We start from the raw sequence: 18,689 nt of genomic DNA on the forward strand, positions 1-18,689 counted from the left end.
ACCTGTTTACTGGATCCGTGTCCCTCCTGGCTGGTTTCGGTCAGCAGGGAGGTGACACGGAGCTGGGTCCAGGAGATTGTCAACGCTTCTTTGGGGAGGGGATCCTTTCCAACACCCTATAAAGAGGCACTTGTGCGCCCCCTCCTCAAGAAGCCTTCCCTGGACCCAGCAGTACTTAATAATTATCGTCCAGTCTCCAACCTTCCCTTTATGGGGAAGGTTGTTGAGAAGGTGGTGGCACTCCAGCTCCAGCGGTCCTTGGAAGAAGCCGATTATCTAGGTCCCTAGCAGTCGGGTTTCAGGCCCGGTTATAGCATGGAAACTGCTTTGGTCGCATTGATGGATGATCTCTGGTGGGCCCGGGGCAGGGGTTTATCCTCTGTCCTGGTGCTTCTTGATGTCTCAGCGGCTTTCGATACCATCAACCATGGTATCCTTCTGCGCCGGCTGGAGGGGTTGGGAGTGGGAGGCACTGTTCTTCAGTGGTTCTCCTCCTACCTCTCCGGTCGGTCACAGTCGGTGTTAGTGGGGTGCCTCAGGGGTCGGTCCTCTCCCCCCTGCTATTCAATATCTACATGAAACCACTGGGTGAGATCATCCAAGGGCGTGGGGTGAGGTATCATCACTACGCTGATGATACCCAGCTTTACATCTCCACCCCATGTCCAATCAACGAAGCAGTGGAAGTGATGTGCCGGTGTCTGGAGACTGTTGGGGCCTGGATGGGTGCCAACAGACTCAAACTCAACCCTGATAAGACGGAGTGGCTGTGGGTTTTGCCTCCCAAGGACAATCCCACCTGTCCGTCCATCACCCTGGGGGGGGGAATTATTGACCCCCTCGGAGAGGGTCCGCAACTTGGGCGTCCTCCTCGATCCACAGCTCACATTAGAGAACCATCTTTCAGCTGTGGCGAGGGGGGCATTTGCCCAGGTTCGCCTAGTACACCAGTTGCGGCCCTATTTGGACCGGGACTCACTACTCACAGTCACTCATGCCCTCATCACCTCAAGGTTCGACTACTGTAATGCTCTCTACATGGGGCTACCTTTGAAAAGTGTTCGGAAACTTCAGATCGTGCAGAATGCAGCTGCGAGAGCAGTCATGGGCTTTCCTAGGTATGCCCATGTTACACCAACACTCCGCAGTCTGCATTGGTTGCCGATCAATTTCCGGTCACAATTCAAAGTGTTGGTTATGACCTTTAAAGCCCTTCATGGCATTGGACCAGAATATCTCCGAGACCGCCTTCTGCTGCACGAATCCCAGCGACCAATTAGGTCCCACAGAGTGGGCCTTCTCCGGGTCCCGTCAACTAAAAAATGTCGGTTGGCGGGCCCCAAGGGAAGAGCCTTCTCTGTGGCAGCCCCAACTCTCTGGAACCAGCTCCCCCCAGAGATTAGAACTGCCCCTACCCTCCTCGCCTTTCGCAAACTCCTTAATACCCACCTTTGTCGTCAGGCATGGGGGAACTGAGATATCTCCGCCGGGCCTATACAATTTATGTATGGAATGCTGTTTAATAATGGGGTTTTTTAATATTTTAAATTGTAAATTATTAGATTTGTTATAAACTGTTTTTATTGTGTTGTGAGCCGCCCCGAGTCTATGGAAAGGGGCGGCATATAAATAAAATTAAATAAAATAAATAAATAAATAAATAGTAGTAGTAGTAGTGAGATAATAATGCAGTTATGTCCTGTAGAGTGTGCATGATGCTTTTAAACAGCAATAATTTTAAGTCGAAAACAATTCTAAAATCACATTGACATGATGGGGGATATTTGAGTTTGAAATTCACATTGACACGAAGAATATCTTTTTGTTATTGCAGATACTTAGCTGAAGATGGACAATCAAAAGAATTCCCTCATTGGGGACCTTTGTCACAGATCATTACAACCACTGAACCACAGAATTCTTTCAACAAGAAGGAAAAAGAACGACTTAAAATTTGCAAACACGTTAGTGGGAAATAAAAATTGTTACATGGATTTGTTTTTAAAAATCAACACTTTTTCAGTATTTGTCTTTATGACATAGAAAAGTCATGTTCCATATAATAATACACTCAAGTACATAACATATTTTAATAAAGTATACATTTTTTCATATAATTTTATTAAAATCTCATAACTCATTCATTAAAATGTATTGATTTCCAAATTTTATTAATCATTTCTTTAATCCTACTCAAAGATAAGTGCCTTGTAGAATAGTATTCATTTATTACCTCTGGGACCTTTTTAGCATATGACATGTACTGTATAAAGCAGGGAAGTCTACATTGCTTTTTACCATAGAATACCATGTTTTCCCCAAAATAAGGCTCAGTCTTATTTTCTTTTGGGATTGAAAATAAGCACTTGGGTTTATTTTCGGAGAGGTCTTATTTTTTTAAGTGTGGGAGGCAACAATATTGTGTGTGCATGTTGATTGTTTAGTTAATGTTTGTTTTAATTTGGATTTTATCGTTAGAATTGTATATTTGACTTCTTTTAATTGTTGTATTTTTATATTGTTGTAAGCTGCCCTGAGTCCTTCAGGATTGGGCGGCATAGAAGTCAAATAAATAAACAAACAAACAAACAAGTGCAGGGGCCAATGGGCTACTGCTGACCCCCACCTCTCCATCACACTGTCTGCTTGCTCGCAGCTGCAACAGCCAAGCTTTCAAAATGCCCTGGCTCCTTGCCTCTACCTGCCTGCCTGCTGGTCCGGCTACTGCTGGGACACTTCTTGGCCACAGTGGAACTCTTCATCTTGGCACAGTGGGTGGAGAGAACTTGATGAGAGCTTGGCCCTGATTGAGGCCATGGGCAAGCAGACAGTGGGATGGAAAAGGTGGATCTGGTGGTAGCTATCCAAACACTTTTTGTTCAGAGGGAGATGAAGCTTTGTCTCCTTGCAAAGCAGATACTTTGAAATGGGACCAATTTCTTTGAGTCTCTGTCATTTCTCCATCCAGGCAAAAAATGTTTGGTTGCCTATAGCAGCGTTTCCCAACCGGTGTGCCGCGGCACAGTGGTGTGCCGCGAGACATGGCCAGGTGTGCCGCGAGAAGCTCAAGCTGGGCGGGGCGCTGCCGGCGCCCCTGCCTGAGTGTCGTCCTGTGGATGGTCTTGGGCTTCACAGTCGCTTCCTGGTTCCCTCTCCTCCCACCGCCTGTGTCTCCCGCCGTCGCCTCCCACCAAGCCGTTGCCCGTTGCCGTGGGTTCCTCGATTGGGAGCTGCCGCTTCCCTCTGTCCAGCTCAGCCACGCTGCCGTAGAAAGCACAGAGGTTATTGCCACCGCTTCTGCCTCCACTCAGGGAGCCACCGTGGTCACCGCGCCTTTTCCTCTCCCTCAGCTCAACCACGGTGGCTCCCTGAGTGGAGGCAGAGGTGGCGACAATAACCTCTGCACTTTCTACGGCAGCGTGGCTGGGCTGCCTGGAAGGAAGCGGCAGCTCCGAGGAATGAGGCGCTGGCGGTAGACACAGGCGGAGGGAGGAGAGGGAACCAGGAAGCCACCGTAAAGCCCAAGACCAGCCACAGAACGACCTCCAGCCAGGGGCACCGGAACCGCACGCAGCCATGGTGGGAGCAGCATGAGGTAGCAACGAGGCGCGAGGACAAGCAGGCAGCTTGGCGGAGGGGAAGCGCTGAGGGGCTCTCCTCCTTCCCCACCCCCGCGCTTCTCTCCCGCCCTGGCTTTCGCTTCGCCCCATGATTTCCCCGCAATTTCATCCAGGCCACCTCTTGCCTCCTTTTGAACTGCGGGGAAATCTGCGGGCGAAGCAAAAGCCAGGGCGGGAGAGAAGCGCGGGGGTGGGAAAGGAGGAGAGCCCCTCAGCGCTTCCCCTCCGCCAAGCTGCCTGCTTGTCCTCGCGCCTCGTTGCTACCTCCTGCCTTTTTCCAGGGGCCTTTGGAAGGCACCCAGGGAAGGGGGGGGATTGGGGGTGGCTGCAGCGGCTTCTCGTCCTCCTCATCCGGCTGCTAATGCCCGCCCGGCCCCTCTTGCAGTCCCTTCATGGAGCGCTTTTGTCCCAGGCTGTCAGCGAAAGGGCTGCAGGACAGGTGGGGCAGGCGTTCTTCTCACAGCTGAGGCAGGATTTGGAATGTCGGGTGTGTGTGCGTGCCCCTGCCACCCGGAACATTTAAAATAAGAAAAACCTTTGCCGGCCTCCGCAGAGAAGAAAGGAAGAGAGAGAAAGAGAGACAGAACAAGAGAGACATAGCAAGAGAGAAAGAGAAAGAGAGAGAAAGAGAGCTAGCAAGAGAGAGAGAAAGAGAGACAGAGAAAGAGAGACAGAGAGAGAGAGAAAGAGAGAAAGAAAGAGAGAGAGAGAATGAAAGAGAGATAGCAAGAGAGGCAGAGAGAGCAAGGGAGAGAGAAAGACATATAGGGAGGGAAGGAGGGAGAGAGAAAGAGAGCAAAAAAGAGAGGAAGAAAGAAAGAGGGATGGAGAGAGAGAAAGAAGGGAAGGAAGGAAGAGAGAGAAAGAGTGAGGGAGAAATAGAGCGAAATGGAGGAAGATTTTTTTTTGTCAAAACTTTTCTTTAGCCACCCCCCACCCCCCCGTTCAGTGTTCCCCAGGATTTTGAAAATATGAATAATGTGCCGCGGCTCAAAAAAGGTTGGGAAACACTGGCCTATAGGGCGCTTGGGAATGGAGAGATTTACCACCAGAGTACTACCTATATATGTCCTTGTATTTTATATGCTTTAATCTACTAGATGGGTAGGGGCAAATTACGGGAGCTTTGCCATGGGATACCATGGGATTGAACTGCCAGAGTGCTGGCTATTTTGGGCCAACAGGTCGAGTGTTTTATGCACTACACCAGTGATGGTGAACTTATGGCAATCAAGCCACAGTTGGCATGTGGAGCCATGTCTGATTGCCCTATGTCAACTGCAGCGTGTATGCACGCACTAGCCAGCTGATTGTCCGCCTTCTTTTCATCCGTTTTCACTCTCCCTAGCCTCAGAAAAGCCTCCTGAAGTCCAAGGAAGGCAAAAAAACAGGCCAATGTGGCAAGCAAAATTTTACTTGTGTGTGTCAACCCCAGCCACCTTTTTGCTGTCAGAGGTCTTCAGGAGCTTCTTCGGCTTTGGACATTTGCAGCCAGGCCTTGCACACATTTCCTCTGCAACTGGCAATTTATTTATTTATTTATTTATTTATTATTTGGATTTGTATGCCGCCCCTCTCCGAAGACTCCGAAGGCAATGCTTTCCTGAAGGCCTCTGCATCTGATAACAGAGTTCTGGATCAATCCATTTTCAGCTATAGAGGCCTTCAGGAAAGCCTTGCCATCTGCAGAAGAGATGGGCCTAGGTGTGTGAGGCCTGGTTGCAACTATCTGAAAGTAAGTAGAAGGGCAGCTCCACTTCTGTTTTTTTTCTAAACTTCCAATCGGCCCGTTGGGTGATTTTTCGCCATCCCCAGGCTTCAGGAGGACCTTGCATTATGGGTGTGGGCACAGTGTGTGCCCTTTTGGCACCAGAGCCCAAAATGGTTCGCCATCACTGTGCTACGCCATCTCTGGGACAGAAATATATAATATACAAAGAGATCAGTAGAATTGTCTAATAGACGATTCAGTTATTAATGGACTAGATTTCTTAGTCACATGGATGTAAATCTGTTAGAAATAATTACAATTCTTTTTCTACTTAAAAACTGACTTACCATGTTTTTTGGAGTATAAGACCCACCTTTCTCGTCCCTAAAAGAGGCTGAAAATTTGGGTGCATCTTATACTCTGAATGTAGCTTTTTAGGAAGCTTTTTTTTTTCCAGCCCTAACTAGCTGCTAATGATCTTCCCAGTTCTTAACTTGCTCTAGAAGTTTCTTTGCAGGCCTAACCAGGTGCTAACAATGTTTCCAGCTCTTACCCACTTGCAAGCTCTTTCAATGTTACTCTCTGTGAAGAATGTTTTCCAAACCCTGACTTTGGAGGGGGGGGTTGTTTGGTTGTGGTTGTTGTCTACTTGTTTCTTCCTATCCCTAACCAGGTGCTAACAATGTTCCCAGCCCTTAACCGGCTTGCAAGCTCTTTCATTGTTACTCTCTCTGAATAATTTTTTTTAAAAGCCCTAACCAGGGGAAAAAATGTGATGAAGCTGACCAAACTAAGGACGCTAGACAGATGAATATCTGGTAAGCAGATTCTTTTTCCTATTTTCCTCCCCGAAAATTAAGGTGTGTCTTATGCTCTGAAAAATATGGTAAATAAGGGGGAGGGGATTGTTTGCAGCATCTTGGCAGTCTTCATTTTGATGTGCACTTTAATGATCTGTCATGATCTACCAAATAAAATTCAGCCTATCAACTATTCCATGCTTGTTTAGTAGAACACTGATAATTGTTCTCTATTGTTGTTCAAGATGCAAAAGGATATCAAGCAACTTTCAAATGCAAGTACAGTAATACCCCGCTCGTTGCGAGGGTTCCGTTCCAGGACCCCCCGCAACGAGCGGGTTTTCGCGAAGTAGCGCTGCGGAAGTAAAAACACCATCTGCGCATGCGCAGATGGTGTTTTTACTTCCCAGCAGCGAGGAGCCGAAGATTGGGGTTTCCCCGCCGCCCACGCGAACTCCTCGCTGCTGCCGCGCCCGCCGCTCGCCCGCCCTAAAAGGGAAAGCCCCCCCAGGCCGGCTCCGATCCCCCAGGCCGTGTCTCCTTCTCCCTCCTCCTCCTCTTCTTCCCCGCTCTTCCATCCTTCGCCGCCGAGGTCGCCAGGAAGGGAGAAGAAGAGTCAATGAATGGCGCCAGCCGCCGCCTCGCCCAACGCAAAGCGCAAGAGCCCAGACCCGGAGGCAACCCGCTCGCTGTCCGCGGCGCTTCGAGTTTCTCCTCCCGGAGGCGCGCTCGGCGCTCGCTGCAGCAGGGGAAGACCCAGGGAAGGTTCCTTCGTCCGCTGCCCACGGAAAGGGGAAACCTGGATCTTCAGCTGCAGCGAGCGCCGAGCGCGCCTCCGGGAGGAGAAACTCGAAGCGCCGCGGACAGCGAGCGCCAGGAAGGGAGAAGAAGAGTCAATGAACGGCGCCAGCCACCGCCTCGCCCAACGCAAAGCGTGAGAGCCCAGACCCGGAGGCAACCCGCTCGCTGTCCGTGGCGCTTCGAGTTTCTCCTCCCGGAGGCGCGCTCGGCGCTCGCTGCAGCCGAAGATCCGGGTTTCCCCTTTCCGTGGGCAGCGGACGAAGGAACCTTCCCTGGGTCTTCCCCCACTGCAGCGAGCGCCGAGCGCGCCTCCGGGAGGAGAAACTCGAAGCGCCGCAGACAGCGAGCGGGTTGCCTCCGGGTCTGGGCTCTTGCGCTTTGCGTTGGGCGAGGCGGCGGCTGGCGCCGTTCATTGACTCTTCTTCTCCCTTCCTGGCGACCTCGGCGGCGAAGGATGGAAGAGCGGGGAAGAAGAGGAGGAGGAGGGAGAAGGAGACACGGCCTGGGGGATCGGAGCCGGCCTGGAGGGGCTTTCCAGCAACCCACGAGCCCGGGTTGGGGGTTCGTGGGTTGCTGGAAAGCCCCCCCAGGCCGGCTCCGATCTTTTAAAACAGGCGCGCCGCTTCTCTGCTGACTCCTGGCGAACTTCCCCGCTTTAGGAGTCAGAAGAAGACCCAGGGAAGCCGCCCAGCAGCTGATTTGCCCGGCCCATCTACGCATGCGTGCCCATAGAAAAAAAGGGCACGCATGCGCAGATGGTGTTTTGACTTCCGGGTTCAAAAATCGCAAATTACCCTGTTCGCAATGGTCGGGGACGCAATAACCGGGGGATCACTGTACAGTGATACCTTGTCTTACGAACGCCTCTTCATACGAACTTTTTGGGATACAAACCCAGTATTTAAGATTTGTTTGCCTCTTATTAAGAACCATTTTCACCTTACGAACCTGAGCCCAGATGTGTGGGCACTCTTACTGCGCGTGCGCTCTCTTACTGCCGCAGGGACTACCTGCCTTGTGACTACCACCACTGAGATTTCCCATTTGATTGCTGCCCCCGCCGGGATTCTCCGCCTCCTTTTTCTTGCACCTACAGTCCCGAGGCGGGGAATGCCAGAGCTGCCCCATTTCCCTGCCACTTTTCCCTCTAGCCCTCCACTTCCTATGCTTCCCGGAGCTGCCCCATCCCTCTGCCAAAATCCCCCCTCCAAAAGCTTCCAACGCTGCCCCAAATTGCTCCCAAAATCACCCCTCCAAAAGCTCCCTATGCCGCCCCAAATCGCTCCCAAAATCACCTTTCCAAAAGCTTCCTATGCCACCCCAAATTTCTCCCAAATTCACCTCCAAAAGCTTCCTACACTGCCCCAAATCACTCCCAAAATCACCTCTCCAAAAGCTTCCTACACTGCCCCAAATCGCTTCCAAAGTCTTCCAAAATCACATCTCCTTTCACATTGCCTCGTTTCTCCTTGCTGCCTTTCTTCACTCCATTTGCCTTTGTTAGGACCTCGATTTGGGTGGCATAGTGTTTGCCTCGTTTCTCCTTGTTGCCTTTCTTCACTCCATTTGCCTTCGTTAGGATCTCGATTTGGGGTGGCATAGTAAGTGTTTGCCTCATTTCTCCTTGCTGTCTTTCTTCAATCCATTTGCCTTTGTTAGGACCTCGATTTGGGGTGGCATAGGAAGCAGCTGGAGGGGTGATTTTAGGAGCAATTTGGGGCAATGTAGGAAGCTTTTGGAGGGGTGATTTTTGGAGTGATTTGTGGCGGCATAGGAAGCGTTTGAAGGGGTGATTTTTGGAGTGATTTGCGGTGGCATAGGAAGCATTTTAAAGGGTGGTGATTTTGGGAGCAATTTGGGGTGGCATTAGCCTTTGTTAGGACCTCCATTCCTCGCTTCTCCTCGCTGTCTGTTTCCACTCCGCTAGTCGTCACTTTGTCCGCCTGCCACCTTTTTTTTTAAGCCTTAAAGTTTGGATTATCCTAATGGGTTTGCATGCCTTATTTGCTTTTACATAGATTCCTATGTGAAACATTGTTTCATCTTACGAACTTTTCTACTTACGAACCTCGTCACGGAATGAATTAAGTTTGTAAGACAAGGTATCACTGTACTTGATAAGTGGGTTGCATTTTGCTTAGAAGAACAATTTTTGTGAGCCTGGTTTCAACTTGTAACTCTCAGCTCACTAAGACCATTCACAAGAAATGACATGCTGCTTCTTTGAAATAGCTAAAGATTAAGTTATGTGTCTTGTCATATTGTTGTTTGTTATGGTTCAATGTGATATGTATACTTAGTTGTTATAGTTTATAAATCATTGTTTCAAGTTTAGCACATTATATGAACTCATATTTTAATTAAAACAGTAGTATTAAAAGTTGTAGTTTTAAATGGAAAGCTAATGTGGAAAAAAATTTGGGGTGCAAGGTTTGGGGCAAAACATAATGTTTTCTCAGCCTGTTGGACTTTGTTCTAAACTATATTCTCAGAGTGGCTTCTGCCTTTTCAGAATGACAATAACCAGGCCTTTTATGCTTCATTATTGATGATTTATTTTATTTCATATGTCAGCATGTCAATTGTCCCACTGGAGGCAAGAATATCTTAGAATATACAGTAACAATAAACCTTGGTTAACAGCTAAACTTAAACAGTTACATCATTCCAAAGAGGAAGCCTACACAAAAGATGATAGAATGTTGCACAATCAGGCCAGATTGCCGGATCTGCCCCTTTCCCAGTTATTCACTCTGTCCTTGACTAGCAGGACTATTTATTTGTATCTTTCACCAAAGCCTTTAAATCCTTTCCCTCGTGTTCTCTGTTGTTTCTTTGGACTTTCCTTCCACCAAATGGCTCCATTCCAGCTTGAAATCTGCAATAACAACAAGTTGATAAGTTTTGATTCCTCCGAATCTTCCTCCTCCATAACCTTCTCAATTCCTCCCTTCTCCACACCTTCTCCTGGGTGAGAATCAGCACTGGGGAGCTCCACAGAGCCCTCATGGACCTGAGGCTGGGACTATTAGTCTGTACCTATATTAGTTCTTGCTCTACCTATTGGAACTTATTAAATACAATTCCAGGGCATCCAAAAAAAACCAACAGGAAGTGTACTCAGAAGAGCAATAGACCTTCTGAGGAGGAATCTGATCCTTCCTCTGCAAAATTAATCCTCCCTTAGGCCCAACAAGGATAAATCCTCACATCCTACCAGGTCTGAGAAAAGGATATATATAAGGCGCTTCAAAAACTACCGTATTTTTGGGTGTATAAGACATGTCCAGATTTTAGAGGTGTATAAGACATACCCAGATTTTAGAGGAGGAAAACAAGGAAAAAAGTATGCTGAACCAAGTACTGTCTTATTATATTGTTTAATAAAATACCAGTGTATTTATCAAGACTTCTGGTTTCGAGCGACATTGGAGCGGAGCAACTTCCGGAGAGCTCTGGTGCGGCTTTTCGCATTTCGGCTTCTTTTGGTTGCTATTTAGTGGTTGCGGCTCAAAGGGACATGCAACTAAAGGGGGAACCTCTGGAGCATCTGTGGTGGCGAGGCTGACCATGCAGTATGCGAGGGGGACCTGAAACCAGAGGTCGAAGAGATCGGCCCTACGGCCGGTCCAAAGACGCGGCTCCTTACACATCGATTAAGGAAGCCAAAACTGACAGCTTGAGCAGACAAATCGTGGCTTCAAAAGAGGGAAAAGGAAAGAAAAGGACTGTGGAATTGTTGCTGACAACAAAAGAAAGAGAGATTTGGTAAGAATTCCCTTCTGCTGCCTGTTGTGTGGGTGTTCCAGCGATTATTAAAGTGGCCATTATAATTTTTCTTACGGAACAAGATGGAAGTGAGGAAAGTGAAAGTGTTGGACTGGTATATTAAAAACGAGTGACTGACTCTTTCAGCGTTATATTTAAAATTAATTAATTAAATTAAATTAAAGTTAATTTGAGATATTAAGCAGGCAAAATATACATGGAATGGATTTGACTGATTTGGCAGCAGAAGGGGGAAGGACTTTGCATGTGAGAAAGTTCATGGAAAGTTGAAATAAGGTATTAGAATGACTTGACAAACCGGAAGAGCGCAAGAAGACAAGGGAACTGGTGGCTCTGCACATTTGTTTTGTCCTTTTTCTTTTCCTTTTTTTCCTATTTTTCTTTTTTCTTTTTCTCTTTCCCATTTTTGGACAATATAATTAAAAAATTCAATGACCTATGCGAGCTGATTATAGAATTAATCTTAGGACTGATCCAGAAGCATTAAACAACTCTATTCAACCATTTCCCTTTTTATTATCACTTTTTTTCTCCTCTCTCCTTGAATAGACTCTGACATTATTATAGACTTTGAAACTGATATTTGATATCTCATTGAACTTTTAAATTTGTGCCTGTACCTCCTAAGTAAGGACTCTTGATTTGCCCCAGTATTGATCTATATTTTGGTAATCTTAACTGTTAATAAAAATTGACATTTTCAATCTGAAACCAACAACCACCTGGACTATTATCCAGAGTCATGAATAATATGTTGAACTTTTATTATAATTTGAATAATATTGAACATTACTATTGAAGTTAATATATCTGAATATTATCTGAAATTAATATATTTATATTTGGGATTTATTGGTGAAACATTAAAAAAATTAGTTTGATTTAAAAATTAATCTTGACTAATCTTAATATTAATTATGGATATTATTAGATTGCTTTTATAGATCTTATTAGATTGTATCCATAGACCTTATTAGACTGTATTTATAGACCTTCTGATTATATTTATATAATTTATATATTTATAGATACATAGATTTATCTAATAGGTTTTTAATATTAATTATTGTGATTCTATATTATCTCAACTAAATTAATCAAACTTAGACTAATTTAATTAATTTAACTTATTGAATGTACTGATCTGTTTAGCTATTCTGATTGAACTGATTCGAATGAATTGACTAAATTAATGATAGAATTATAATATATAGTAATTTTGACTAAAATAGTAATTGTAATAATTGTAATACAAGTAATACCTTAGGTAAGTCTGCTATAACAAAAGATGGAAATGTTTTATTGTGTTTTGAAGGCACTTAAAATGTCCCAATTTAAAACTGGGGAAAAGCCCTCTGTACCACAACCACAAACTCCACAGAACCAATGTACCAAAACAACAATGACTGACAAGACATCTACTCTTCAGGCATCAGATGTAATTCTTACATCCATACAAGAAATGATGTCAAAGATGCAGCAGTCAATAGATGAATCAATGGATTGAAATTATGAAAAACTGACTGGGAATATGGAGATGATGAGAGATGATATTAAAAGAGTTGAGGATAGGGTAGGCAGACTTGATGAAAAAATGGAAATCTTTTAGGAAGCTTTAATAAAAAGCGATGAGAATAAAAAATATAGAAGAGAAAAATGAGAGGATTGAAGCAAAACTGCAGGAGACAGAGAAGCAAACAATAATGGTCATGAGAGAGCTGGAAGAAACAATACTGAATTTGGAATTAGAAAAATCATCCTTCTATCTCTGGTGGAAATCATGGCGGACATTATGGAAACAACACCAAAAAAGGCCTTAAAAATAATGGACAAAATATATAGAGTATATACCAGCTATGCATAATGGAACAAACTGCCAAAAGAAATTCATGTGAGATTCTCCAAAAAGGCAGCCAGGGATGAGGTTTATAATGCAGTCAGAGGTAATACGCTCACCTATAAGGGGAAAGAAGTAATTGTCCTAAAAAAAATCCCAAAACGTGTCCGGGAAAAAAAGAAGATCTTACCAATTCCTCTCCTCCAAATTAAACTGCCATAGAGTCCCCTGTAGATGGCTGATTCTGGAGGGAATGTTAATTACATTGCTTGATAAAAAACACAGAATAAATTCCACGGAAGAAGCAAAAGAGTTTTATGAACAACACATCAAAGAAATAGAGAAACATGAGGTGAGAGTAGAAAGAAGAAGAGAGGGGGAGACAAGGGAAGAAATAAGTTCACAAGAAAGCTTGCTGGATACAGAAAAAAAGGGGCACAGGATAACAATGACAGAGAGGTAGCCATCACCAGATCGAAAACAGTGGGAAAGGAACAAAAGTAAAAAGTAAAAGTAAATAATAATGGAAGAAATAGGATTGCTTTCAATAAACATAAATGGCTTCAATGCTACAAAAAAAGGAATCATAAATTATCATAAATTAACCAAGCAAGATCTTGATATAATTTGTATTCAAGAAACTCACATTAAAAGGGGACAACAACAATTATTAGAGAATTCAAAATTGGGTAATTTATATGCAACACTGGCACCAGTTAAAAAAAGCAGAATTGCAGTCTATATTAAGCCATGGTTAAACTCAAAATTAAGACATGTAGATGAGGATGGTAGAATTCTGATTGTCCAGATCAACAAAGGAGTCAAAACCACCACAATTGTAAATATATACACACCAAGCATAATAAAAAAAATTATACAAAAATTCACACAAAACTCCAGGAAATAAAATGGGAGAAATTGTTAATTGTTGGTGATTTTAATGCAATGGTGGATAGGAAAAGAGATTATAAAACAAAGAATAAAAGAAAATGAGGAAAACTTTATCCAATACTTTTCTGCAGATGTCAGAGGAGTATCAATTAAAAGATATATGGAGACATTTCTATCTGAATACTTTTGACTACACCTTTTTTCAAACCCACACCAATCCTGGTTCAGAATAGATATGGCATGGGCAAATCAGAAACTAATAAACAGAACAACAGAATGCGAAATTCTCCCTAATACATGGGCAGGTCACAATCCTCTGAATATAAAATGGACAGACTCTGATAAAAACATTATTAAAAGGTGGACACTAAACCAGACAATAGTTAGAAAGCATATGTTAATATGCTGGAAAAAGAATTAAAACTTTTTTTACAGATAAATAAAATGATGATCCCACAACATTCAATCTGTGGGACACTACAAAAGCTTATGTCAGAGGACTATCAATAGCATTTCAGGCATCATATAATAAAAACAAAACAAAAAATAAAATAAATGAATTGACCACAAGTTTAAAAGTGCTGGAAAGAGACTTGCAAAAAAAACCCCTCCGACACTAAAATATTAGAAGAGTTAAATACAACAAAACATAAAATTAATATAATAACACAAGAGGAACTGGCACAAAAACTGAAAAGAACAAAATAGAATTTTTTTTGAATATGCAAATAAGCCTGGCAGGTGGTTGGCATATAAAATAGCTAAGGAAAGAGCAGATAGGAATATAGATACACTAACTGATCTAAAAGGAAATTTGCAAAGTGACAACAAAAACAAAAAAGAAATAATAACATAATTTTATACAGATTTATATAAGCAAGAAGAAGTAAATGAAAATCAAATTGTGAACTACTTAGAATAAACTGATCTACCCACAATCTCAGAGGATGACAAGGAATTATTAAATAAGAATATTACCCTAATAGAATTAAGGGAAGTTATAAAGAATTTGAAGAACAACAAATCACCTAGGCCAGATGGTATTCCTTCTGAATTATACAAAGTAACCCAAAACTCATTAGACCTAACAATGTTAGAATTATTTAATGAAATATTAGATAAAGGGAGAGTTCCTGAATCTTGGAAGCAGGCATATATTAGTTTAATACCAAAGGATGAAGCAGACAAGCAAAGAATTCAAAATTATAGACTAATATCTTTATTAAATACAGACTATAAAATTTTGGCTGCAATAATGGCAAACAGACTTTTAAAAATGTTAAACAAATTCATTCACCCCAACCAAAATGGTTTTCTCCCATACAGACAAATTTAAAAAAATACAAGAATTATACTGAACGCATTAGAATATTATGACGTTCTAATGCGTTCAGTATAATACTTAGAATATTATGACATTCAGACTTCCGGGTGAAGCTCGAATCGCGCTGGGTGGACGGAGACATCGCTCCGTCTCCGTTCTTCTCTTTTCATCGTTGCAGGGCGCAATTTGTGCTTTGTTCGGGCCCGGAGGTCCGAGCATTGAACAGGGGGTCTCCTGGATCCCTAGGGGCAGAACGCCACTGCCCCGAAGGGCAAGGAAAACCCCGCAGCTGCAGCATGAAGAACCGGGCCCAGGCACCGGCAGGGACGCGGCTATAGCGATCCATTCACGGAGGAAGAACAAGAATTGAAAACAGAAGTCAACAATAAGAAAGAAGAGAAAGAGAAAGATTTAAGCACTAAATGAGGTAAAATTTTGGAATCAAAAACTTAAAAAAAGCAAAGAACTTGAGCCGAAAAGGCGAACAGTGGAAAGTTTATTTTTCAGAATCAAATCCTTCCACAAAAAGTAAGAAACGGCCGGATGTACTTTCCTTTGTTTAACTGCCTAGTTCTTTTAAATATACATATATATATATTAAAGAGACAATCGTATACTTTAATTATTACACTTTGGGTTCTGATTTTGATAATTATTGACTGATTTCCTTCAATATAAATTATCCAGATTCTATAAAATAAACTTTTATAAACTTGTCTGAGATCCTGATAAACTCCAATTAGGACTATTTTAAAAGGAACATGGATTAAATTTTTCTTAAGAACTTATATATCAATGAATTGAATATTAACTTTCCAATTTTTTAATTTTTAATTTTTAATTTGATTGTACCCGATTTTTTCGTGTAAGAAGGATTTTGACAACTTGGAGGTTTTCACAGAGGGACTATTTTATAAACCACAACAGCGCAAGGATTAAACAGGACGAAATGGACTAAAGTTTTTCCTTTTTTGCTATTTCTTTTTTACTTTTTATTTGCAATATTTCTGTTCCCATGTTTTTCCCTTTTTCTCCTGTGGATTTTGGCTTTCCTTTTGTAGAAGACAGAGGAGTTTGCACAGAAGAACCGAAAAACAGTAATTAAAGACACAAGACTTTTAGACTGAAGACTGAACTTTTTCTCTTTTAAGCTTCATTTACTTCTTTTTCTTATATTTTATATATTTTACTCTTTTTACATTTTACATTTTTATATTTACATATTTTATATCTCATATACGGTTTTTAATTTTTCTTTTTTCCTTCTACTGTCAAATCTTACTTTGGCTTTTCTATTTTTCCTTTCTTTAGTATTAATATTAAAAATGTGCTAAAATGTTACTTTCCCCTCTCTTGATTTGGTATACCCCATAAATCTATAATACATTTTATGTTATATTTTATATTTACTCTCTCTCTCCTTTTTTCTATCCTTTACTCCTTTTATATATAGAACAATCCCAGTGTAAAGTGTCTTGTTTGATTTCTGACTTAGATTGTATTTTAAACTAGTGTTACAACCCTCCCTGTAATTAATCTTTCTCTCTCTTTAATTTTATCTCTTTTATTTTACTTCCCTTTCCTTTTCAAAATTACACTGTTCATTAATAATATTGGGATTCCTTGCTTGATTGTATTGCCTCTTTGATTGTTGTTTGATTTATTGTTGTCCCTTCTTATTGCATAATTACATAGTCTGAATATTTTAAATTTATAGAGGTTTTTAATCTTATTATTAATTGAAAAGCAAAGTAAATCAAGGTATTACATAATAGTCTGTAAGTCTCTGAGACATGAAAGGTTCTTTCAGGGCTCAAAGTGTGACTTCTCTTACAACAACAACCGGAAACAAACATCCACTCCAACTTCAACTCCTATTACAAAAGCATCCCCTACATCATCACCGTTACAACAAAGATCAATAACAACAATGCTTGCCAAAGAAAAAGAAAAGGAGAAAACTCCGATAGAACCAAACTTTCAGACCATTCAAGATACTTTAGTTAGTATTCAAGACTTCATGCAGAAAACACAAACTCAAATGGCTACAAATAAAGACGAAGTGAAAAAATATTTAGAAGGAATGAAAGAAGAAAGGAAAAATGAGATGGGAGATCTAAAAGCTGACCTCAAGACGGAGATTGGAGATCTCAAAACTGAAATTGGGGAAGTTAAAGGGAGCATGAAGGAGATGGATGGAAACATGAAAGTTATACAACAGAATTTACACGAAAATGAAAAAAAGAATGGAAGCAATGGAAGATAAAGTACAGGATATAGGACAAAAGATGGAAGAATATGAAGAACACAGTTACGTATCCAATCGAGGCTTTGACGAAGCAATAACCAATCTTGAATTACAATCCGCCTCACATGGTTTGAGATTTCAAAACATAAGTGAAGAAAAAAATGAAGACCTAACAGCAAAGATGGCAGAGATAATAGGAGAAATTTTACAAACGGACCCACAAGAACTTGTAAAAGAGATAGATGAAATTTACAGAATCCAAGCTGGCTACACCCGGAGACATAACCTAGCAAGAGAAGTTTTCTAGAAGAATAATCAGAAATGACATCTTCAAGCAAGAAATCAGACTTGGAAGTATAAAGAGAAAGACATCACAATTTTGAAACAAGTTCCAAAGAGGGTAAGAGAAAGTAGAAGACAGTATTACTTTCTTACAAATGTATTAATTAAAAAAACCATAGTTTTCAGATGGTTGGTACCAGAAGGACTTGCTTTTACTTGGCAAGGAATGAGAATCAAGATACAGAGTGTGGAAGAAGCAAGAACTTTCTTTGCACAAAGCGGATTGAATAGAACAGACCAACCATTGAAAGAATCCAAAGATAAAGAGGAAGAAAAGGGGGCTACCGGTAAAGAGAGGGAGGAAATACAAGATGTTAAAAAGAAACAACCACAAATTCAACAAGAACTGGTGTTAGACAGTAGACTACGAGAACCAAAAGAAATAAAAAAATACTATAAATAGAAATGTTATATGACCTGAAAATCTTTTCAGTTAACGTGAATGGATTGAACAACACTAGGAAAAGAAATCAAATATTGATTAAACTTAAGAAACAAAGTGCACAAATAAATATTCTACAGGAAGTTCATATTAAGAAAACAAATAGAAGATTACTTAATAAACCAAAATTAGGGAAACTTTACACCAGTTTAGCGAATTTAAAAAAGAGAGTAGTAGCAATGTACATTGATGAAACAATAGAGTCAAAACAGATATATAAGTGACAACGAAGGAAGAATTTTAATCATACAATTGGATTTCGAATCGAAACCTCTCTTTATTATATCAATATATGCACCAAATGATAATCGAAAACAATTTTATAAGGAACTACACGATAAAATAATTAAACTATCAATAGAAAATATGATAATAATAGGTGACTTTAATGCAATCCCAGATAGTCAAATGGACTATACAGGGAAGAAGAAGGAAAAGAAAAAAATAGGTAATCTTACCAACAACATGAGTACAGAATTACTAAAAAATGAATACAGAATTATTATTAAAAGATATATGGCGCGAATGCTACCCGCAAAATAAACAATACACTTTTTACTCAAACCCCCATAAAATTTGAACTAGGATAGATATGGCCTGGGCACCATCACACATAATGGAAAGAATTGAAGATATTGAGATAGAAACTAATAGTTGGGCAGACCATAACCCATTAGTTATATATTGGAAAGGTAAAGAAAAATTCAAAAATTGGTCCATGAATAGAAATGTATTACGAGACCCAGAATATAAAGAGTGGATAGGGAAAGAATTAGAACCCCACAAAACCTTTGGGACACAACAAAGGCATATATACGGGGGTTAACAATTTTTTACATGGCAAAAAAAAAATAAAGAGAAAAAGATGCAATATCAAAAACTAG

General features: G+C 41.5%; 1 protein-coding gene across 2 annotated transcripts in view; it reads left to right on the forward strand.

Moving 5' to 3' along the window:
- SPMIP7 (sperm microtubule inner protein 7) overlaps positions 1 to 2,166 on the forward strand; it is a 181,236-nt gene extending 179,070 nt beyond the window's left edge. For both annotated transcript variants that reach the window (XM_070727169.1, XM_070727170.1), the window contains one exon: positions 1,835 to 2,166. In XM_070727169.1, the coding sequence (XP_070583270.1) occupies positions 1,835 to 1,979 (145 nt within the window). In that variant the 3' untranslated portion in view covers positions 1,980 to 2,166. The remainder of the gene's footprint in view (positions 1 to 1,834) is intronic.
- The last annotated feature ends 16,523 nt before the right edge of the window (positions 2,167 to 18,689 follow it).

Source organism: Erythrolamprus reginae, chromosome Z (assembly GCF_031021105.1).
Source record: "Erythrolamprus reginae isolate rEryReg1 chromosome Z, rEryReg1.hap1, whole genome shotgun sequence".
NCBI classification, from domain to species: Eukaryota; Metazoa; Chordata; class Lepidosauria; order Squamata; family Dipsadidae; genus Erythrolamprus; species Erythrolamprus reginae.